Below are 23,289 nucleotides of genomic sequence, written 5' to 3' on the forward strand. Positions count from 1 at the left end.
CTTTTACTTAAGTAAAAACAAACACAATTGAGTAGTTTTTCCACCGCTGCAGTCTTTTGGCCGCGTTGGAAAATGTGATAGTCATTATGGATCCGACAAAAAGAGAGAGAGAGAGAGAGAGAGAGAGAGAGAGAGAGAGAGAGAGAGAGAGAGAGAGAGAGAGAGAGGGGGGGGGGGGGTCTGGAACGGAGCAGCACAGTGCTCGCTCTGCCTTTCCTCTGGCTTCTCAAAGCAGGAAGCTGTAGGTTGATCTTGGCAGAGTCTCCGCCGTCAATTTCTTTCTTTCATTAACATTTCACAGACTTTTGAAAAACACATTCGGGGGTTTTATTACTTATGCTAAAACAGGGAAAAATTAAGAATCCCCAAATTCATCGTTAATGTGTGTGTGTGTGTGTGTGTGTGTGTGTGTGTGTGTGTGTGTGTGTCCGTTTCTTCTGCCTGAGAACTTTTTACTGTAAGATACACACATGTCATTAACCCACAAAAACAGAAACACACGTGGCATGCATGCATGAACGCATGTGCACAATACAGTACTCCAGTAAATGTGTGTACTTTCCAAAACTGCACACACATGTGAACACATACACGTAAATACAGTACATGTAGATGGCATGCACACACACACACACACAGCTCTTGCAGTCACGCAAATGCACACATTCAACACATTCAGCATACACAGATTTGCACACAAGCATGCTGACACGCATACGCACACACCCACACACACAGGCCAAGTATGCTGGTCCCTGCAGAACAAAAGAACTGCATCTTGCCAATTGTAATATAATCCTTTTCATGGGAGGCCTTAAAGGTACGCAGGTGCCTTGGAATGCCTTCTATCCATTCTGTTATTATTCATTTCATTCTTAAATCAATGACTCAGGGCCCCCTGCCTGAACCGCCCCCCAAAAAGGCCCTTAACCCACTAAAACCGGGAAAGCACACACACACACACACACACACACACACACACACACACACACACACACACACACACACACACACACACACACACACACACACACACACACACACACACACACACACACACACACACACACACACACACACACACACACACACACACACACACACACACACACACACACACTCAAAATAAGATATTTTATTATTATGTTTTTTTTTATATTATTACCCATATTATTCTCTGGTATCTGTATTCAATATCGGTATCGTCTAACACAGAAATTGTGGTATCAGGATTGGATCGAAAACGAAAAAAGTGTATCGGGACATCCCTAATATACACTTATACATTGTATAAATCTTTGCTTCTGGGGGGGGGGGGGGTCCCCTCGAACAAAATATTTTGAGATGGGGGTTTGAGCACCACTGAACACCACATGTAGTAGTACAAGTTATGTCGTTTTTCCAGAAAGACTGGATTCATACATTTCTAGAATCGGTCTCAGGTCATACTGGGTTAGAGGGAGGCCATGTTGAAACTGCGTTCAACCCCTGTTGGAAGGAGCATTCGTCCCAGCAGCATCTGTATGTGGGTCAGCTCAAGGACACTGGGGTTATGAGGTGTGTGAGAAGGAGGGGGAACTGCTTCTCCTCATTCCAGTCCACAGCCAGTCAGAAAGAGAGAGAGTCAGCGACACCGTGATCACAGAGACTGGGTTGAAAATAACGAGCTAACTGCCAGCACATGTGCTCTTCTGGCAAAAACATCACCCATCGTCTACGCCTGCTCTCCACAAATCCAGGTCTCCTCAATTCACATTTCCAAATCCCCCTTCCACACACGTAGGCTATGCATAGGGCACGCACACACCAACGCACGCACGCACACCAACGCACGCACCCACGCTCATACTGTACATGCATGTACACACACACTGATACAGGAGTGAGCAAGAGGCAGAGGTGAGTTCTAATAAAAGCAATTCGAACAGTTACGGTATATTTAGAACAGCCATGCTACCACTAAGGTCCTCTTGGCGCTATCGCTTGACTGCCAGTCGGATGCAGGAAGCTTTTGTTCTAAAGCACTTCAATATGTTCGATTTGCAAAAAGCTAACGATAGCCATCTTTCTCCAGAACTGTTAATATTGTAATCACAATGCAGGGGGGGGGGGGGGGGGGGGGCTGAGCAAGGTGTTGCCTAGCAACCCGGGCCAGGGCTAAAAAAAAATATTTTAGCAAGACCTTTTTATAACAATGTAAAGCGTTTAGTTAGGGAAAGTTAGCCGAATTGTGGACCAATCTGGAAAATAAATGCTTACCAATAGCCTTCTTCACAGATGTGCTCATAAAGGTTTCTGTCTACTATGACCTCTCAATTTGTTGCAACCCAACTCCGTTGTGAAACTTTGTGACAGCTGCTGGTTGGGGTACCATTGGGCTAATAAAACACAGCCATTGCCGTCATCACAAATGTGATAAGGTCATCACATTTGGAAAAGTGGCTGTAGCCGTCTTTTGCCCAAGGAGTGTTTTTCTTGCAAAAACAAAGGCTTGCAATGGATTCAGAATCATGAAAAACCCATCACATGCTACTTAAAGCAGAATTTAAATGTTTACATTTGCCTGCAGTACTGTAGGTTGTTAATGGTACCATAGCCTCGGAAACACAAATCTTCTCTTCTGCATGTCTTCTGTGTGTGTGTTGCAAAGGGTGAAGAGACACTTCACCCTTTGCAAAAAGGGTGAAGTGTCCCTTTAATGGGTTAAAGGATTAGTGCAAGTTTAACCCACTACTACACAGTGGTGGGCCCATTTGGTTAAATTAACGTGTGGTGTTTTAACTTTTTTTACGATTAAGAGACTGAATAATTACTACAGACTGTTTTCCCAAAGCATTTTCATGATTTGACGATTCCACGTAATGTGTTCATCAAGAGCATGTTTTGGGGAGATAGAATACATGCAAGTATAAATCTTCTTGTCTTGTTCTTTTTACTATGAGTTCAACATTCAGATATGTTTGAGATTCCCACTTGACCTGAGGGAAATATGCATGCATGCGTGTACAAACTGTACATGCTTGCATGCGTGCATGCATGTGCAATTCACAGATAAGCAAGTTGTCTCCAGATAAATTATCCAGCTGGTTCAATATCTACAACCCTCACTCTCCCTTCTCTTCTCTGACACACCACACACACACACACACACACACCCACCCACCCACACACACACACATCCTTATCACTCCACAAACGGATCCTCTCATGATCATCCAAAGCAAACAACAATAAAACGAACGCATCCATCCTCTTCCTGCTATCAACATGCACACGGCTCTCCTCCACCTCATCTTCCCCACTTCCTTTTTCACTCACTCCCTTCCTGTCTGTCTCCCCGGATGAGATATCCCCTCTCTCTCAGTTCTCCTCTGACCGTATGCTCATTCAGCATGTCAGATTGTCAGTGTCTGGTGGCCCTTATCCTCCCCCCAGATCTCCCTTCCCTCTTCCCTGCAGCCCGTCTGTCCAGAGCAGAGCATTCCGCTGTGGGATTCCACTGTCCGTGATGTGAGGAGGAGGAAAGCCCTGTGGTCCATATATCATTGGATTGTTTACAGCAGGGCCTCGGCCTTAGCAGCCTGCCTCCTCCTCGACTCCCTGTGTGACCTCTGCTTCCCCCGCGAGGAGGTGGAGAGAGAGAGAGAGAGAGAGAGAGACGTAAGCTATCCCAGAATGTTGCACTCCCCGAAGTCTGACGTGTGAAATTAAGACACGGACACTGTTGTGTGCCAGATTTTGTGAGAGGAATAAGCAGCCATGGTCGGTCTATGGAAACGAGCCCAAAAAGAAGCGACTAGGCTAAATGAACAATTTAAACCTATATGCTGACTATTTGAAACTAGACGATCTACAAGTTCACAACGCATCTCATAGATCTGCTATTTTCAAAAAGATCTGGGAAAGAAAAAGTGAAATATTTGTAATATATTTTTTTCAGATGGTGTGTGCAGAGAAATAGGCTACATTAATTTGGGGTGTCCTGGACATGCAACTGTTTGAGAACTGGTTTAAACAATAATACAAATGATTAGAAACAAGCCCAAATAACTACACGATAAAAGCGACCAAAGAAAACAAAAACGCAACAGGCAAAAAACACCAATATTTGCATACAACACAAAATGAAGCCCGATGTCGCTCACAAAAAGCAGGCATGGCAACAATGGATCCGGACCAGGTCTCCGGTACACTGACAGGCTGATGATAGGACTTGTATTGTACCTTGGTGTGTCTGACTGTCTGTCTTTTAAAATTATACAATGTGTCTTTATTTTCAGACCCCTTCTGCAATGAGAATTTCCCCTTCATGGAAAAGTAAAAAATATTTCGGCCCTCCCAAAGAATGCATAATACATATCGAAGATTAGGTTTCGGCCGCACAAGCCTTTTTTGTTTTATATTTTTCTAGCTTCTCATACAGTATGAGCTGACATCAACATCTGCTTGGAGTGCTTGTACAAGTGCAATGCACACACACACACAATCATTATCACACACACACACACACACACACACACACACACACACACACACACACTAAGGCTGTACCCTAACCCTTATTTTAGGACTCGAACTTCGGCAGGAATTTTCGAGTGAACATTCGGACCATTTGTTTCTAATTAATTTTAAAAATAACCGTCTCGATCAGAGCGCACAGCGCGTCTCCCCCGCTCTTTATCAATATCTCTCGTCGTCTCTCTCAACACACACACACACAGGGACGAATTATTTTCTGTGCGTGTGTGTGTGTGATCAAAAAAGCTAAAAGCGGCCCAGGCCGTAGCGTAACGGTCTGGGCACCGGACTGGTAATCCAGTCGCAGTGTGCCGCAGGTTCGACTCCCGGACCCGACACGGCCTTTACTGCATGTCATCCCCCCATCTCTCTCCCGTTTCCTGTCAGCCTACTGTCTGTCCCTTCAAAAATCAATAAAAGGCGTAAGCCGCAAAAAAAATATCTTAAAAAAAAAAAAAAAAAGCTAAAAGCTGCAGTTTACATCCACTCTCTCGGTTCTGCACTGCTGTACTGTAAGTATAGCACTTTCGGTTCCGTCGAGGGCAGTGCAGCGAGAGAGAGAGAGAGAGAGAGAGAGAGATAACTAACCTTTTTCTCAAATTGTGAGAGCACATGCTGCTCACATCAATGTAGGCTCGCTCCCGTTGTCTTTCTGTATCGTGGTTCCCTCACTTGAGCAATGGGTAGATCGCTCACCGTTTGGGGGCTTTGCACCGCGGCCCCCAAACGGTGAGCGATCTACCCTTTTCACCACAACGCATTGGAACGGGGATCATCGTAAAGTCGTCTCTCTCTGTGTGTGTGTGTGTGTGTGTGTGTGTGTTTGCGTGCGTGCCGCGATGAGAGCACGTGCTGCTCATATCAAAGGCTTGCGCCCGTTGTCTTTCTGTATCGTGTGTGTGTGTGTGTGTGTGTGTGTGTGTGTGTGTGTAAACCTGACTGAGGTAGAGTCAGAGAAGGGAACGCAAGCAGCGCGAATAAGAGAAGGAAAATCATTTTGTCTGTTGTGTGATTGGCTTGTTGGTCAAGGTTGGTCAAGGAGAGGGACAGCACAACAAGGGAGATGGACATAACTTCTGACAGGAATGCACTAGAAACTTACTTTTTTTTTACATGCTCGTATCACATTCTCGCCGAGATATATTTTCGAGTTAATAAAAAAATAAAAATAAATTTTATTTTTATAAAACAATTAAAATTAAAAAAAAGAATGGTTCAAACCCATTCATTAAGATTCGAGTGCCAACCCTAACGAGCGAACATTCGAACCTTGAATGTTTGGGGACAGCCTTAACACACACACACACACACACACACACACACAAAGAATGCATGCATGCATGCAAGAATGCACAAACACATTCCGCCACATTCAACCCTCCCTCCCCCCACTTCAATAAGGTCTGCTGCATTACCGGTACTGTAAAGTGCCTCATGTTAGACCTTGTTTCCATGGGTGAGTGACTTCAGTGAGTGCTTTCCCATCTCCGTCTGAGCTCTCCAGCTCAGTGGGAGGAGCACAGGTTGGTTGTTGTGTCTGGTTGACCGACGCGGTCAGGTCAGGTTAGAGATCAGTCCAGTCGGTTGGAAGGTGTGCAAAAAAAGGTTTCTGAGCGGACACCGACAAACGGCTTCTATGGTGCTAAAAATAGCATATGGCTTGTTGTATAAAAATGACATCAAGCCAAGCTATGTTTAGCACCATAGTAGTCGTCTCTCAGGTGTATTCAGCAACTTTTTTTCCCCACACCTTCCAAGCGACTGATCTCCCAAGTTCATTCGACTGCCAGTCTGAAGTAATCTGTAGTAGTCTGTTTGGTAGAGAGCTATCTTAATGGTGGCCAATCTGGCCATGCATACACATCCACCTCTTCCCAATTTTCACACCTGAAAACCTGTGATGTGACAATAAAGTTGATTCCGATGCGACTTACACAACATGTGCACAAACATACACATCTTGGAAATAAACAAACACTTTAGCTCTGTCTGTCTGTCTGAAGGAGTATTACAATCTTAATCAAAATCTCTTCAGTAGTAGTGAGGTTGGTAAAAGCACTAAAGAAGGCATCACACACGTTAAAACAACAATAATGACTAATAAAAACCTGCTATGGAATTCTTACTGAGAGCCAACGGACAGAACTGGAGAAAGCCACAGCGTAGCACTGCATAAAAAGAAAGCATGAGCAACCACATTAAAGTACATAGCAAAACAAACATGAACACATCATCTCTGTCGGGTGGAAACCTCTCTGTCGGGTGGATTACTTTTCAGGATCCAAATAAAGAAAATGCGAAAGTAGCAGATCAACAAACTCAAAATGCACTGCGTTTCAAGCTTGCATATCTACTACTTTTGACGCTTTTGTGAGACGCTGTAGTATGATCAGATCAAGTAGGCTGTAAATTTGGCCCTGGTCAAAAAAGTAAAACACAAATTAGAACATGGCGATAAGAGGTTTGCCTGCAACCATGGAATTGTATTGCATGACCACAGAGACTGGCTGGCCAATGCCGTGGGAACACCACTTTAACAGCAAAGCATTAAAAAAAACACCAGCTGAACACAATACCAATTTCTGATTGTCCCAAAAACAATACTGATTCTTCCCATAATATTCAATTCCACGTGCGGTGGAAGAGTAGTGAGAAGGATGAAGTGATAGGTGAGACACTTGCGTAGGACTGTGGTGGTACTGTAGTGTGCATTCCTGTGCCAGAGGAAAACCACTGGACAGAACTGAGCACCGATGCTGACACAGCTGGCCCTGGGCACACAGACAGCAGACACTAACGAACACTGTGCTTGGCTCAGAAAATGTTCTGTGGGCCTTGCCTTTGCAAGCAGAAAGAAACCATAACAAGTGCAGGAAACAGGTCTGCAAGACTCCGGGTTTCACCCCGGCCACAAGGCAAGTCTCCTTGAACACGTGGCCCACTTCAACAAACCCAGATGTGTGGGAGAAGGAAATGAAGAGGTAGTAGAGAGAGGTTTGGTTTGACAGCCTCCCCATTCAAGGAACATGAGAAAAGATCCCAGCGTTTTAAAGGTTTCTGAGACCATTCATGGTAGAATGGTAGATGCTTCTTAACATGTGTACTATTGCTACTATGACCACTTCAAATACTTGCACAATGTTTTGGGAGCTTGTAGATCAGCTATTTTCAGCTGAAGACATGGCTGGCTTCTATGGAATAAAAAGATTGAAATCAGTCGTGGCAACTTTAATCCATGATAGTCACAATGAGTGGCCAAAAACTGTCCAAAACTGTTACTTTTCAGGATATGGAGGAGTCTGTGTTTCCAATCAATGGATCTAATGTAGTTATAATTTAGTCAGAAGCTCTTGTTAATACTTTTCATTGATGAAATAAAACTCACATACAGACAGTCCAGCTCAGTGGCCTTGTGGTTAAAATGTCTGCCCTGAGACTGGGAGGTCGGGGTTCAATCCCCGGCCAGGTCATACCAAAGACTCAGTGCTTCCCTGCTTGGCGTCATGTCCAGGGGGTGTACTGTACATCAAGCTGCCTCACGCTACAGAAGAGCAGATAGGCCTGCCCTATGGGCCTCATGGCTCAGAAAGACTTACTTACAAACATAATCAATGTCAACCTGGCCTCCCCCAATTCTGGACATGTCATAATATAGCTAAACATTTTATTGCATTTATTTCACATATTTGCATATTTTTCAAAATGAATTAAAATAGCAAAAAAATAAGCATACAAGCCTACAGGCGTTGTTGTTGTTGTAAGCTTGTAGATTGCCATTCTTTCTGCTTTCCCTCGATACTGCCATAAACATAATGATGAAAAAAGCACATACAAAGCACATAGAAAGTTAACATGGTTTCTGCCTGACAGCGACTATAATGAGGCCTCTAAAGACAAGCTCTCCAGGGTGCCCAAGGATGTGTGTGAGCATCATTCAACACATTGAGTCACGTACCCCAGCTGGCCATGGACTAACCTCCCGTCACCAGGCTTTCCATCATGGAGGAAAGCCTGAATTCTAAAACCGAGCCGACCCCGAGTGATCGGGTTCAGAAAAAAGCGTGTTACGGACATATAGTTATATATAAACTAGAGAGAGGACTGCCCCGTCCCCAGCTATTCATTTTATTTCAATTGCTCAGTGGTGTTTGAAGCACACAGAATTACGCTCTATTTCCGCATTTTCTTGATTTCGGCACCAAAATCTGGTGCCCGAAATGTGGAAGTGTTAATAATCTCCATGAATGTGCCTGAATCGGTTCATGAACGAGTGCTATGTGTTAAACTCCTGCTTTTGCTCATGCATGTACTTCGCCCACATGCAGTTCCAGCTTTTGCCAGTAGGGTGGGGTGGATTCAACATTTCCCAGTCACTCTGGAGGCCTGGTTGTGAGTGGTGGGTTCCAGTGTTTTTGTTCACCACATAGGTAATGTGAATCGATGTGGTCTCGCTAGGCACGCTACAAGTTTGAGTAAAAGATGGATATACCAAACGATCATTACAACAAAATAAACTAAACGATTATACCAAACTAAACAAATTTTAAACTAAGATCACCAACATAATTTTGGAGGAGCACGCTTGGTTCCGGTCGTGGGTTCAGGACGCCTGATATTAGTTATTTCTGCTCCAGACCGGATCAGAAAACCGAAAATGGTATTGACCCCAGGATATAGCCACGGACAGAAAACCCTGCTAGGACACACTCCACCAGTGCACTCTGCAGCTCAAACGTCGCATATCACTAGCGGACAATATAAGCATCATAATATGTCCAAAACTGTTACATTTGAGGATTTAAATTCAAAGGTAGAAAAAGGACCATATCTAGAAGCATGCTTTTGTGGGTGACGCTGTTGTATGATCAAGTAGGGCATTAATATACAAAATAAAGCACAAAACTATATAATATGGAGTTAGGTTTATACTAAACGTTATGAGATACGAGTTGGACAATCATGCCTTAATAGATGGTTCACGTGACGTCACATTCTGCTCAATGCTTTAATTTCCCAGTTCTTAGGGGGGCTGTGTTGTGTTCAGCTTAGCTTAAAGCTCAGAGGGGCCAGTTCTTCTCATTCTTTCTAATGGCCTTCTTATGTCAACCCCCAACAGAAAAATAAATATGTCCAAACCTTGAAAACGGGGGAAGCAGTTCTGAGCTGGCTTCAATTTGGCAGGAAGAGAGATGGGATTACCATATGAATTCACTCAGTGCCGCTGTGTGCATGTGTGTGCGTGTGTGTGTGTGTGTGTGTGTGCACGTACGCACGCACTCACTCTCACTCTGTCTCTGTATAGATGATATATTATGAATATATATGCATGCCCCCTCTCTTTTGGCATGTGTACATTAGAAAGAGCTCGATTGCGGATAAGCAGTCGAAGATGGATGGATGGATGTACGGACGTTGGAAAGCGAGAGAGGGAGCCTGAATCAGAAACAGCCCATTCTGTTTAATAGTATATTATATATTATGTCTGTTCTGACATGTACTGTACTCTGAGAGACTCTGGTGCTGGGGTGACTCCGCATCAGCACATGTGTCAGTAATTGTACAGACTCCACCGAAAAACACACATTTCAACATGTGGCCACAAAGTGTTGCTTAAGTCATATTTGTTCACATTACATGTTCTAATATTCAACGACACAGACATTTCCAGGTCTCCGGGCCTTCACCTCTGCAACTGGCAGAACGTTATACAGTCTGAAATGAACCTGCGCTCGGCCTTGTTTGTTTCTGTTGAGTTATGGCCCTGAAGAACTTGAGGAGAGACGTTTTCTGGCAGAATGTTGCGATTTCTATATCTGCCTTACAGATTACCCCAACCCTTCAGGTCAGGACATCATTGGGAGAGTTGCACTCGCTAGCTCTCCCTATGAAATCAGAGGAATCCAAACATAGGTGAAAATGAAGGATATATTGTGTGATATGAATCTTGGTACGCAACTTCAGAGCCTTGGAAGATGAAGTGAACCATCTAGCATTCGATTGCACGTTTATCTTTTTCAAACACATTCCTTCTACGCAGATGATGTCAAGGCATGTCTGCACACACACACACACACACACACACACACACACACACACACACACACACACACACACACACACACACACACACACACACACACACACACACACACACACACACACACACACACACACACACACACATCTGGCAGTGGCAGCTTGAATAACTCTATTCTATCTCACTCTCATTCATTTTTAAGCATACCATGTTGCAGAGTCCAGTCCAGACTCCCTCACTTGAGGTTAGTGGCATTTAAACAATGGTTAACAATTTACATTACAACACCGTCCATCTCCCAGAAGAAAATTTAAATTTAAACAGAAAGCCGGACAAAAGAGGTTTTGTTTTTCCTAATACGTTTTGGAGATTACAACCAGAATAGATGAAGAATGAGCAAGTGCGAGATGGACTGCATGGGTGGATGTGTCCATCTTTGTCTTGCACAATGTAGACTCTGGGGTTCGAGAGGCGGGCCAGGCTCCTCAGAAGGGACCACTCCAAACAGCTGACATGTCCCCCCATAGGGTCCGACAGCTACAAATGAAAGTGAATCCAAGAACGCTCACCCAAAACACGCTCGCCCCGGGTCAAATCCGGCGACCTCGGAACGGTCTCCACCAGGTATTCCTCAACGTAACCACTAACCTCATAAACTATGCCTAAACCTAACCTTGCCCAATAATTCTGGGAAGAGGAAGGTTCAGAAGATATTTTTGATAAATGTTGAGCTTGAACCGAAACGGTCTTTACCCACCTGGTACAGAGTAGCGAACAAAGATTTTTAGATGTATGCTTATACTACAAGCCAAAGGGGCTATAGCTTTATCATGGAAAAATATATAGGCAAACCCAGTATTGCCTTCCTCTGGAAAAAAAACAATTATACTCAAAAGGTGCTTGAAAACATATGGGGACGGTTTATCTTATCTAATGGTTTAGTCTGAAAATGTCTAATTGTATTCTCTGCAGTTGTTTGGTCTTGTGTCCATAAGGACTCTGTTGTTGTTACCAGTGCCTTTAAAATACTGTATTTATGTATGTACTGAAAGTCTTTGTATTGTTTTGTTTTGTTTGTATTTTTTTTAAGTAATTGTATTGTCTGATGTGTTGTTATATATTGTTATGTTGTTTGTTTGTAAAAAAAATAATAATAATAAAAAAAAAGTTAAATGCAATAAATATATTGCATTTTTTATAGTTAAAAAAATAAATAAACATAACTTCAGTCAAACTAACTATGCCTAAACATTAACTTCCCAATCTGGGAACCCATCTTCAAAACAAAGGGAAAATAGCACCCTCTTTTCAACAGTCTGTCTCGAGTGACTAACTTCCAAACCTTAACCTCAGTATAAGAAATACAAGTGAATTTTGGGGTGAGCGTTCCGGTTACCCTCCAAGTCAAACGGCTCCACCAGAGCCCCTCTCTCTTCCTACAACTTCAAACCAAGTCATGAGTTCATTTGAATAAAGTTAAAAGTGAGCTGGGCTCTCTTCCCTGTAGGTCTATAATCTGGCCCTATCCTTGCACACGCTCCGGGAAAGACAAACAGGATGCTTCCTCTCGGGTGACACTTTGATGGAGGGAGGGATTGTGTTTTAACACAGTTTGAGTTCGTCTCCATCGATGTCGGAATCCATCTACTCTCGTGGACCTCAGCCCGACTTGCGTATATGAATGACTCACAACTGGAACGACTCCCTAAATAAAACACGGAGACAGAGAGGCTCCCACTCTCAAGTCATTGTTGGATGAGCTGCAACAATGCTGAGGCACTTGTCTCTGTCTCCAAGTGTGTTATGTGCGTGAGTGCATGCATGTGTATATGCATGTGTGTGCATGCATTGTAAACCTGCACTCATGTTTGAGTGACATACGATTTGAACATAATTGCAGCATAAGTCACCGCAACCTGGCGGGCTGGAGAGAGAGCGCTGCTCTCGGGACCTGGGCTGACCCCGTATTCACAGGCTGTCAGCTGCTCTAAACGGTTTTGTTTAACCCAACACTGTCCGGAGAGGAAACACATCAGTGAAACCAGCAGTGTTCTAGTGGTGATTCTTTTGGTGGGGATGCTATTTTAACGACGTCACACGCATGAGCACAGAACAGCTCTGACCAGCATTTATCGCAGACGTCACCTCTGTAATTTTGTTCATGAATCCATCATCAGCCACTGTTATCCAAACGTTCTCTTTGGCCTGCTTCAGAGCATCTGACAGTATGGTACAGTACTTAGCAGGTCACACAATGGACCATTGATATGCATATAGCCAGGGCTAAACTATGTTTCATTCACATTGTTGACACTGCAGCTTTTGTAAGCTTTGGTAAAGAGGTGTGAATGTATTTTTTTATGATTTATTTTTGGGCTTTTATGCGTTTATTGATAGGACAGTAGACTGACAGGAAATGGGGAGAGAGAGAGGGGGGAGAGGGGTCGGGATTCAAACCCGCGACATGCTGTCAGGCAGCCAAGGTGCCCGGGCCGCTACGGCTACACCATCTGCCCGGGCCACTGCATGATCCACAGTATACTGTATATGCGAGGTAGGACGCACTCTCAGGGATACGCACGTGCATGTCCGTGCACGCACTCCTGCTCAAAAGACTGGCGGGACGGCATGGTAACGTGTGCAATGAGCAATGCACCACTGGTGACCAGCCACCTCGACACCCAGAAGCACAGCGATTGAAGCTCTTAAAATCAGGCCTCAGATGAAGATGTTTCTATTGTAAATAAAAGGCATTGTGTTTACCATATTCCTTATGGTTCTACACTTAGTTATTCTCCTGGGCAACCCATCTCAGAGACCGTATGCAAACAAGTGTTAATATTTATGTATGTGTCTACCATATAGCGAAGCAGATTGCACTGTCACACTCAGAGAATCATTCAGAATTCAAGACAGGGGCCTTGCACTTACCAAACCTCTTGTATCCAAAAGACTGCACTTCCTCCTCGTCTGCAAAGTCGTCTGTGGGCATAATCAAACACACATGTCACAAACAAAAGGTCATACAAAATACAAAAGACATTGGGTCTACTGTACTGACAACAAGTGTGTTTAAAACGGTTAGAATTATGTGACTCCACAAACTGTAGAAATCCAGAGTGTTCATTTAACTGAGAGTGTACAAACACTCTTTATTTTACCGTGCAGGTGACCCCAGCACAAATCTGCATCACAGGCGGTGTTGCAAAACACAATGATGTCTCTTAAGTTGAACGGGGACAGCCAATTAAAGTCTGGAATCATCAGATAAGGTCATGCCGACTATCAGCACAGTTCCCCGTCGAGCCTGCCTGTGTGTGTGTGTGTGTGTGTGTGTGTGTGTGTGTGTGTGTGTGTGTGTGTGTGTGTGAGAGAGAGTGAGTGTGTGTGTGCTGAGGAGACAGGAGCGGCCAAAGAGCTGTAAAAGCCACAGCAGGCTGCGGTTTCTCTGGGTTGTTGACAGTAAAGCTTAATTACACTCAGCTCTGCTCTACACTACACTGAAGACCAGGGTAGCAGGGGGAGAATATCCACTGGTAATGGCAAACAGATGGGGGTCTATGTCGAAGCGGACCAGGGGGCACTATGCCCCCCCCCCCCATAGTGCCCCCTGGTCCGCTTCGACATAGAGAGAGACAGGGGGGAGAGACAGGACAGCAGACATGGTGGTGATGAGGTAGGCTTGGGGAGGCTGTGCCGCAAAAACCATATACTGTAGCATCATAAAACCATAATAAACCACCATGTTACGGCCTGGTATTGGCATGTACAGTAATAGGTTTACTGGAATTAGTGTATAATGAAGGAAACGCAAATAATATAGGCTGTGTTGTGTGCAGCTTACACTCTTTAGCTGAGGTTCTTATACTGACTATGGGAATTTCTCTCCATAGGTCTATAATTTGTAGGCTAAAGGGCAGTCCATACTATCTACGACCATCGAACTTTCCGTCGGAAAGCTCTGGTACAACTACAACATGACGTCACTCGCAACTTCTGAAACGCATTCCTCCGAATTTTTGTTCTGAAAGCTGCACTCCCATATGATGTGACTCTCCGAACTCTACTTCGGAGAAGAAATTAAAGTCTGATCTTTCCGACGAAAAGTTCGGTGGTCGGAGAGAGTATGGACGGCACTTAAGTGGTCCTAGACAAGTCTTCTCAGTTGACACCAGAAATTGTTTTTTGTATATTGTTCCTAGTGTTGATGATTTCTTGAATTGAATGTCTTTGAATGTCATGATTAATTGAACACAATTAAAGGTATATTCAGTGATTTCACTCAAAAAACCTTAGGTTTCGTTTTTGGCTGTGGGACCCAGCCTTTCGTCCAATCAGGATAGAGAGTCAAAAACGAAACCTAAGGTTTTTTGACCCCCAGGGGTTAACTGGGGACAGGGAGGAACTCCTTATATGGCCAGCACACTCTATAGTAAGTAGGGAGGATTATCACAACAACACAAAAAAATAAGTTATATTTGAATTAAGTGAAATCACTGAATATACCTTTAAGGGCCACAATGGAAACAAGCCCTCAGGGCTTATGTGATATCCTCATTGTAGCATCATTGTATAATCGTATACCACTGTACCTTTTGCAAAAGTATTCAATCAATCAATCAATCAACCAACCAACCCATGGCACTAGCCATGCACTATGCTTATTGATCAATGACAGTGATTCTTCCATCACAACACTGAACAGTTCTCTGTCATATCACCATATTATAGCCTATCAGAGCCTAATTTATAGGCCTAATCTAATGTGTTTCACAATCCAACGCTTGGATTCCAACATACACGAATAACAACCCTATATAATAATATTACCAATAACTAATCACTTTAGTTCCAACCAAAACACATCACACGAGCAGGAATTTGACACCATTAAATTTTACTTTAAGGCTTCTTGCACCATTAACATGACGCAACTGGTGGAAAACAAATTAACTACGCTATTTCATAATTCAGCTAAATTTCAACAAGTTCTGCAAGACTATGGTTAATGTCCTCCAGATGTAGTGTGACTCCATCCACGGACCGCTGAGATTTAACGCACGCATAGTTGCACTGTTGCACAGTCAGAATACAAACAAAAAGTCCAAGGCGATGCGTTTGTTCATCAACGTACAGTTTAGCCTATATAATACGTACCTTTCATTGCGTTGTGTAACTCTGCGAGGGCTATAGAACAGATGATGCGGGGTCTCTGTCACTTTCTGCGCATATCCCAACATCCAATGCAAACCAAAGAAGAAATAAACCCGTTTCGCGGAAGAACGAACCCACACACTCTAAACTTCACAATGTCTCATAAATCTTCACGTTTAAGTAATCCATCCATCAGATTATCAGAAGAACCCCATGGTCGATGGTTCTCTATTAAACTCGCGTTTGGCTCAGTTGTTTACAAATGCTGCAGCGCTCCCCCAAAACCCTCGTCCTCCCAACTTGTTAACTTGTTGCGCTGTACAGAAATGAAGGATAACGGTCCTCCTCCTCCTACTGACTGTAGTTTGATGTCTGTCTGTCTGTCTGGTTGCCTCTCTGGCCAGAAAGAATCACACGAACCCACAAATATGTCAAAGAGCAGCAGCAGCCGCGCGTCTGCAGGCTCCACCAATCACACACGGAACCACGTGTTTTCTACGTCCTCTGTCTGTCTGTACTCCTCGTGTGCGTCTCTCTCTCTCTCTCTCGCACACGCACGCAAACGCGCGGCCAGGCGCAGAGTATGCTGCTCCTGTCGCGAAACCTGGTATTTTTTATACTAACCAAGACAAGTTATGCAAAACATTGAAATACTGCTGTCATCAACTGTTTCAAAAGTTTACCAATGGCAATAACCAAGCTAACTTTGTGGATGGCCTATTTCTTACAAGTGACAATGCAAATGTATAAGATCATAATAGGCAGCCCAGAAGAGCCTTAGAGCACTCTTGTGAACACAGTTCTGCGCGCGTGCGTGTGTGTGTGTGTGTGTGTGTGTGTGTGTGTGTCCAACGCTTGGATGTGTTTGTGTGTGTGTGTGTGTGTGTGTGTGTGTGTGTGTGTGTGTGTGTGTGTGTGTGTGTGTGTGTGTGTGTGTGTAAGCTGCCTGCAGACACCACCATAAGATGAAGTATACATTCCAGTGCAATGCTTGCTGGACCCCCGGACGTCTTGGACTGCAGGCCAGTGTTGCTGTAGCTACACAGCCGGAGATGAGATTGAATTACTGGGCTTGATGGCAATCTTGTCCCTGGGTGAAAAATCTGGTACCCATTAAGATCATTTCAAAGGGTTTGGGGAGGTAATTATGGAACGTCACTGAAACGGCGACATTAGAGATGCTTGTTTTACAAATATACCATTTACGCAGTCAGACACAACAAGACAAAGACAAAAAGATAAGTTGTGTTTTCAACTGACCTATGTGCTTCAATAACAGCCAATACTGTGCCATAGACAATTTCCACTAAACTCATCAAGATACAATGGAATTAAGCAGCTGTGTCCATAATCTCTCTGGCCGGGCCTGATGGAGATCACTGATCAAAGGTAGAAACCCTTTAGTGTAATGAGAAACATCAGAGAAATTGGCCAGATCCGAATCCCCCTTATCTTATCTTATCTTGTGTACATGTGATGTAATGAGTCTCACATTGTGTGTGAGTGTGTGTGTGTGTGTGTGTGTGTGTGTGTGTGTGCGTGCGTGCGTGCATGCAAGAGTGAGTGAGTGACTGATCGTGAGTGAGTGACTGAAAGAAAAAGGAAAGTGTGAGTGCATGCATGCACTGATTGCAATACACATATGTGCATCTGAATGTCAAAGAACACAAGAACAAGTGCTTGGGCGCTAGCCGATATCCTTTAAGGACATGGTACTGTAGTCTTACGGTTTCAAACCATATCTGATATCACTCTGATATAATCTAGGGCAGACTACGCTTTCAGAATTTGCCAAAAAGAAAATCCCTCCATGGCCCAGCCTTCGAACCAAGTCGTTTGTCAATTATACATGGGCCCTGAGGCTCTTCCACTTTTGGGTTTCTGCAAAACGTCCACCCATGCAGTGCTTAGAGCCAGAATAGTCTGCAGAATGATGCTGTGGATCTACACATGATGCAAATTCACACGACCGGGATGGTTTACCAGGCTACTTCGACCCACCCTCAGTGTTCAGAGCTAGGGTTTCTGACACCGTCCATCTTTTGTTGGATTCCAGGACCTGTCAGAGATGATAAAATGGGCAATTTCTTTTGTTTTCCTATGGGTTTCAAAGCTGTTATTTTTACTGTCGGCTATAATTGGAGCAGCAGGCCGTTGTACAGGCCGAGATAGGGATCATTGTGAGCTGATAGAAAGCAGCTGAGCTGAAGGTCAGGTATCTCACAGCCGGGTCTCTTGCTGGTCCTCATTCAGGGGTTGGGACCTCATTTGCTGGGTCGGGGCTTTCAACAGCAGTTTCAAATTAACCAGGGGGTCTGAGGCGGCACTCCACAAAATTCCACTTCACCACACTGGTGCAATTGTTTATGCGTACCACCATGATAAGAATAACCACAAAAGGCACAATGTAATCGAATGATAATGCAGTTAACAAAGTAGCAGGGGGGGATTGGTATGAGGGCCTTCCAGTGTGATGGCCTGTGTGTGTGTGTGCACATCTAAATTGTAAAGTTCAGCGTCACATCAACGTCTGAGCCCACTTCAGCATCAGCGTCACATCAACATCTGAGCCCTACGTCCATGCGCAGTTTGCGCACTGTATGCTACGCAGATTGCAAACACCTACGAGCCTCGGGAGCCCCGCACCAGAGCCATCTAATAGAAGAGTTACGGGGTCAGGGGATTTTAGTGTAATCTGATCGACAGGAGGAATTGACTTTAAAGAAACAAGTTTTTTCAGTTTTTTTATGTTTGTCTGAACAAATATCAAATATTGGTTCATTTTTCTTATATTCTAGCCCACAAAAGAAATCAGATCCATGCTTCAATTTTCGGACTGTGTCCTTGGTATTTTGGCATAACCTGATCAATGAATAAAAAAATCACACCTGTGTGAACCGAGTGGTGCAACTCCCCTCTCTCCCCCCTTCTCTCTCTCTCTCCCCCCCTTCTCTCTCTCTCTCTCTCTAGTCTGCTCCGTCAGATTAGCTTTATTATGGATATCAATCCGCGTCGCTGAGAACTATTTTTTCATTATTATTTTGGGTCGGCCTTTCCTTCTTTAGCATACCTAGACCGGATTGCGCATGCGAGCTGCCGTCCACGGGGGTCGGCCTTTCCTTCTTTAGCGTACCTAGACCGGATCGCGCATGCGAGCTGCCGTCCACCTCCCATTATACAGGCAGACTAAAAGCTTCAATAACTCCTAATCTACGGAGCTCTCCATGGTTTGGTCAATTAGCGTGATGTTCGGAGGTCTTTGCTGATTATCCGGTGGTCTAGATGGAAACATTGGTGCTTTCTAGAGCAAGGATGGCTATATTTTAGCTCGCTAGCATTGACACTATTTATTTAGCACAAGATGTGAGGCGCGCATTGTACATACACGCGCGGATATTGCTGGCCATTGCTGGTTTCACGCATGTGCACACCACTCGTGCTCATGACTGATACATGATACATACGGACATTCCTGGTTGTAGGAGTGGTTGCACCACTCAAAAACACCACCTTGTTTCTGTTTTTTTCTGAACAAATATTGGTTAGTTTTCCTAATTTTCTAGGTTTTTGGGCCCGGCCTGTCACGGTGAGACAAGTGATGGACCAAATGCAGAACCAAAAGCATGCAGGCAGGCAGATAAAGTTGAAGGGTGATTTATTCACAACTGGACAGGACATACAAGGGCAGGACTGACAAGGGAACACTGGGAGGTTTAAATAGACACTATAGACACATGTGCAACACAACTACAATTGATTGGCTGACACTAAACAGGTTACAGGTGAATTACAATGTAGACTGGTGAGACAAGGCAGGTAACAAATGGAGCAGACAGGAAACACTAGGAACACAACTACACAATAAGAGTACACAGGGACACAGTGACAAGGCCAATCAGAAGAGGGCAGGTTTTTGGTCCCGGCCAATCAGAAGGGGGCAAGTTCTGGGCCCGGCCAATCAGTAGAGGGCTGGTTTAGGGCCTAGCCAATCAGAAGAGGGCATGTTTTGGCCAATCAGCAGAGGGCAGGTTTTTGGGCCTGGCCTATCAGAAGAGGGCAGGTTTAGGGCCCGGCCAATCAGAACAGGGCATGTTTCTGGGCCGGCCAATCAGAAGAGGGCAGGATTTTGGGCCCGGCCAATCAGAACAGGGCAGGTTTTTGGGAGCAATACTACCAGACTCTTGAACAGCTTTTACTTGTCAGCAATCAGACTGCTGAACAAAGGGGCACGGTGGCACAGTTGGTAGTGCTGTCGCCTCACAGCTAGAAGGTCCTGGGTTCGATTCCCGCTGGGGACGCTGTGGGCACTGGCGGCGTGTTCCCTCCTCCGCGTCATCAGTGCCCATACCCGAGGCGGGGCTTGGCGATAGGGCCTTTCTGTGTGGAGTTTGCATGTTCTCCCCGTGTCCCCTAGGGTAGATACCCTCACAAAAACATGCCGTAATCCTGGTCTCTAAAACTACCCCCCCCTGGCCAGCCGGGGCGCCTGATGGAGGGGAAAGGAACTGGTCGGAATAACGTGTCCCTTCCACGCGCTACGTCCGGCCGGGGAAATTCCCCTCTGTCAGGTGAAAAGAAGCAGTTTGGACTCCTCATGCATAGAAGGAGGCATGAGGTCAGTCCGCTGCCCCCCCAGGTTAGCAGAGGAAGTGTAGCGCCCAGGATTACATTAGATAATTGGCACTGGGTGAAAAGAAAACTGGGTTACAAAATCTAAAAAAAAAAAAGAAAAAAAAAAGAAGAAAAGACTGCTGAACAAGAGATACGTTTTGTTGCACAGGATTCATGTTCTAATAGGGACTAATTTAGCAGGGGACGCTCCTATTATGAGCCTCAGTACAGTACACATACAATTTACCCTGGGTGTGTGTGTGTGTCTACGATGTGTGGCCATCCAGTACACATACTATTTACCTAGCCCAAGATTTAGACTCTCGTAGACGTATTTATCAATTCTGACGTCATCACTAGTAGAGTAGTAGTAGTGTAGGCTCGCTACAGTAGTAGTAGTAGTATAGTAGTAGTAGGCCTAGTAGTAGTAGTAGTAGTAGAGTGATGACATCAGAATCGAGCGTCCAGGAGGAATTTATGAGTGAGCCACTGAGCGTCTCAATTATAATCCTCCTCCTTAGTATTCGGTGCAATGACTGCAATCATTATTGTATTTTTTCCATACTGTAGACGTTTTCACCTATTTTTTTTTGCAACCACTCCAAGGAACAGCAATGTCCGTGTCCGCCTAACTATGTGACGTTCACCTATGTTACTGTGAGCACGAGTATGACAATTAGTACCAGTAGGGGCGCTGTTGTGCCAGAAACAGAGAGAGAGAGAGTGCTGCACTGTTGCCTGCTAATGAGAGAGAGAGGGGGGGGGGGAATTGCACCACTCAGTTCACACAGGTGTGATTTTTTTTTTACTTTGAACTGTATGATTATTCCTTTTTTCATAGAAGTGTCTATGTCACATGTATTTGTATGTCATGTCTTTAATGTTCAGATTAATTGAACATGGAGGATAATTCAACAGATAAAATGCCAAGGGGCTTGTCTTAAATCAAATTCTTCATACAGACAGAGCTACAATTGTCTTCTAACAACACATTAACGTGCTCAGGTAGCTTAACTAAAGTCTGAGAGGTCAATTTTGTTACATTATACTTAGTTTGTACTCTGGACACGGACTGTGAAGGTCCTGACGTCAACACCCGACCACGCCCCCCATTACGTCACCATATAGCCACGCCCCCAAAAGTGTCCCCCAACTCTTGTCCACTATCCGGCGCCCCTGCATGAGAAGGGCACAATAGGCTACTGGGTTTAAACAGCTGAAACATGAAGTGGAGGCTGTCAAATCCCACAATTTCCTTCTGCCCATTGCGTTGCGCCATAACTAGGATGATGAGCTGCCCGAAGGGTAGTCTCGGTCCCAGGCTTACTCATCTGCGAAGAGAAGGGCCGAAGCCTATATAAAGGGCTGAAGGGCGCGAAATTCTAGTTGTGTATAACATGGCTGTGCAAACAGTGCAACACCCACTCAGTACACACTACACAGACTAATACAAAGTGTTCATTAGCTCTGGAATGTATAATGTACTGTACGTATCCAAGAGATAAATGGACACTCACGATTTTACAGTGCAAAGCTCACATGAGGAACAAGCTACTGCCAAAAATGTGTGCCAGTTCTCTGCAGGATGCTTGGGTTTAGTGTTACTTTAAAGGTGATCAAAGGAGAAGGTTTTACCCAAACTCCCTCCAAGAACAGGAAGATTGCAGAGGTCATTGGAAGCAGATCAGTGAGTGAATTTGCAAAAGCAGAAATTAAGCGTGCCGGGCACGCCCGCTACATATTGGATTCATGTTAAATGTGTGTTTTCAAACATTTAATGACTTTAACCCTCAATACTTACTTAAGTATTGGAATACGGTTGTGTATATTACAGGATACTACGTTACACTTACCAACAAACTCTGGTAAACTCCCGTAATGTACCATCACACGTGTTTATTACCATATATTACTGTATATGCCTGCTAAACTTGAGAGTGCCCATAATTGCCCGTTAACTCGAGGGAGAAAGATACATTTGAAATATACTCACCCCATTGACTGATACAGTTAGTAATTCTGATACCTTTGGATATTTACACAATAATATGTATTAATAAATGGATGCTTTGTCTCACTTTTTTCATTATCAAAGAAGTCATTAAAACATGTTGACTGGGCATCTAAATTGAAATGCCTTGAGATGTGGCGCCTCTGTGTGGCCAAAATTGTACAACATAGCTGGCAGAATTTGTAAATAAATAACACAATAACTAATGTAGAAGAGGTTTCAAAGTGTGTTTTTGTTTGGGTTTTAATACACGGATTGATAAATTCTTAATAACTTACACAGCACCATTGAGAGCGTGTAGAACACAGCCCTCCACAGTATTAAAAGTATTTTTAAAGTTTCAGTATCCATTGTCATCATATGGGCATACCTAACAAATGGAATGTATTTTTTTATCTCAAACGTCAACACAAATCTAATTTGAATTACTTAGCCATGTGAAGCACCGCCGAGTGAGGCGCTACTCGCTAGCCGAGCGAGTTGCCGTGCTGAGCGTTGCGAAGTTTGGTAGAGCCGACTCAGCCCCGTCCGAGTTGTAAAATAGGCAGAGAATATTAAATAATATTAAACCCCAAACCAGCCACGGTGAAATTGCACTTCCGTGTTTCTGAAAGCCACGCCGCCGTCAAACACTAGTATAAAATATACTAGTTCTGTAGATGTTTAAACGACAGTTTAAACGACAGTTTCCCCAAAAGTCTAACTGCCGTTTAAACATCTACAGAATTGCAATTTCGTTCATATATAGTATTGGGTTTACCCAGGCTAGTATTTTATGTGAGATCAGGCTGCATCATCATACATCACATTCCGTGCTCAGCCAATCAGATCATCACAAAAGTCATTCCGGCCAATCACTTTTGGTGTCTTCACTTTTCTCTTCAATATGTACTTTGCTCAGCCAATCAAATCAATCGCTATGGGGTGATCAGCCAATCACAAGCCAAAAGCTGGGCAT

General features: G+C 44.2%; 1 protein-coding gene across 2 annotated transcripts in view; it reads right to left on the reverse strand.

Moving 5' to 3' along the window:
* Positions 1-16,187, reverse strand: part of LOC310867873 (collectin-12-like) — a gene marked incomplete at its 5' end in the record, with an annotated part of 60,019 nt that extends 43,832 nt beyond the window's left edge. The window contains 2 exons of one of the 2 annotated variants that reach the window (XM_083778028.1): positions 13,487-13,537; positions 15,713-16,187. In XM_083778028.1, coding sequence (XP_083634154.1) covers positions 13,487-13,537; positions 15,713-15,719 — 58 coding nt within the window. Of the gene's footprint in view, positions 1-13,486; positions 13,548-15,712 lie in introns of those variants that run through there. The other variant, XM_083778027.1, reaches the window with a different exon arrangement.
* Between the last annotated feature and the right edge of the window lie 7,102 nt (positions 16,188-23,289).

The sequence above is a fragment of the Protomyctophum parallelum genome (genome assembly GCF_964188405.1).
Source record: "Protomyctophum parallelum genome assembly, chromosome: 12".
Lineage (NCBI taxonomy): Eukaryota > Metazoa > Chordata > Actinopteri > Myctophiformes > Myctophidae > Protomyctophum > Protomyctophum parallelum.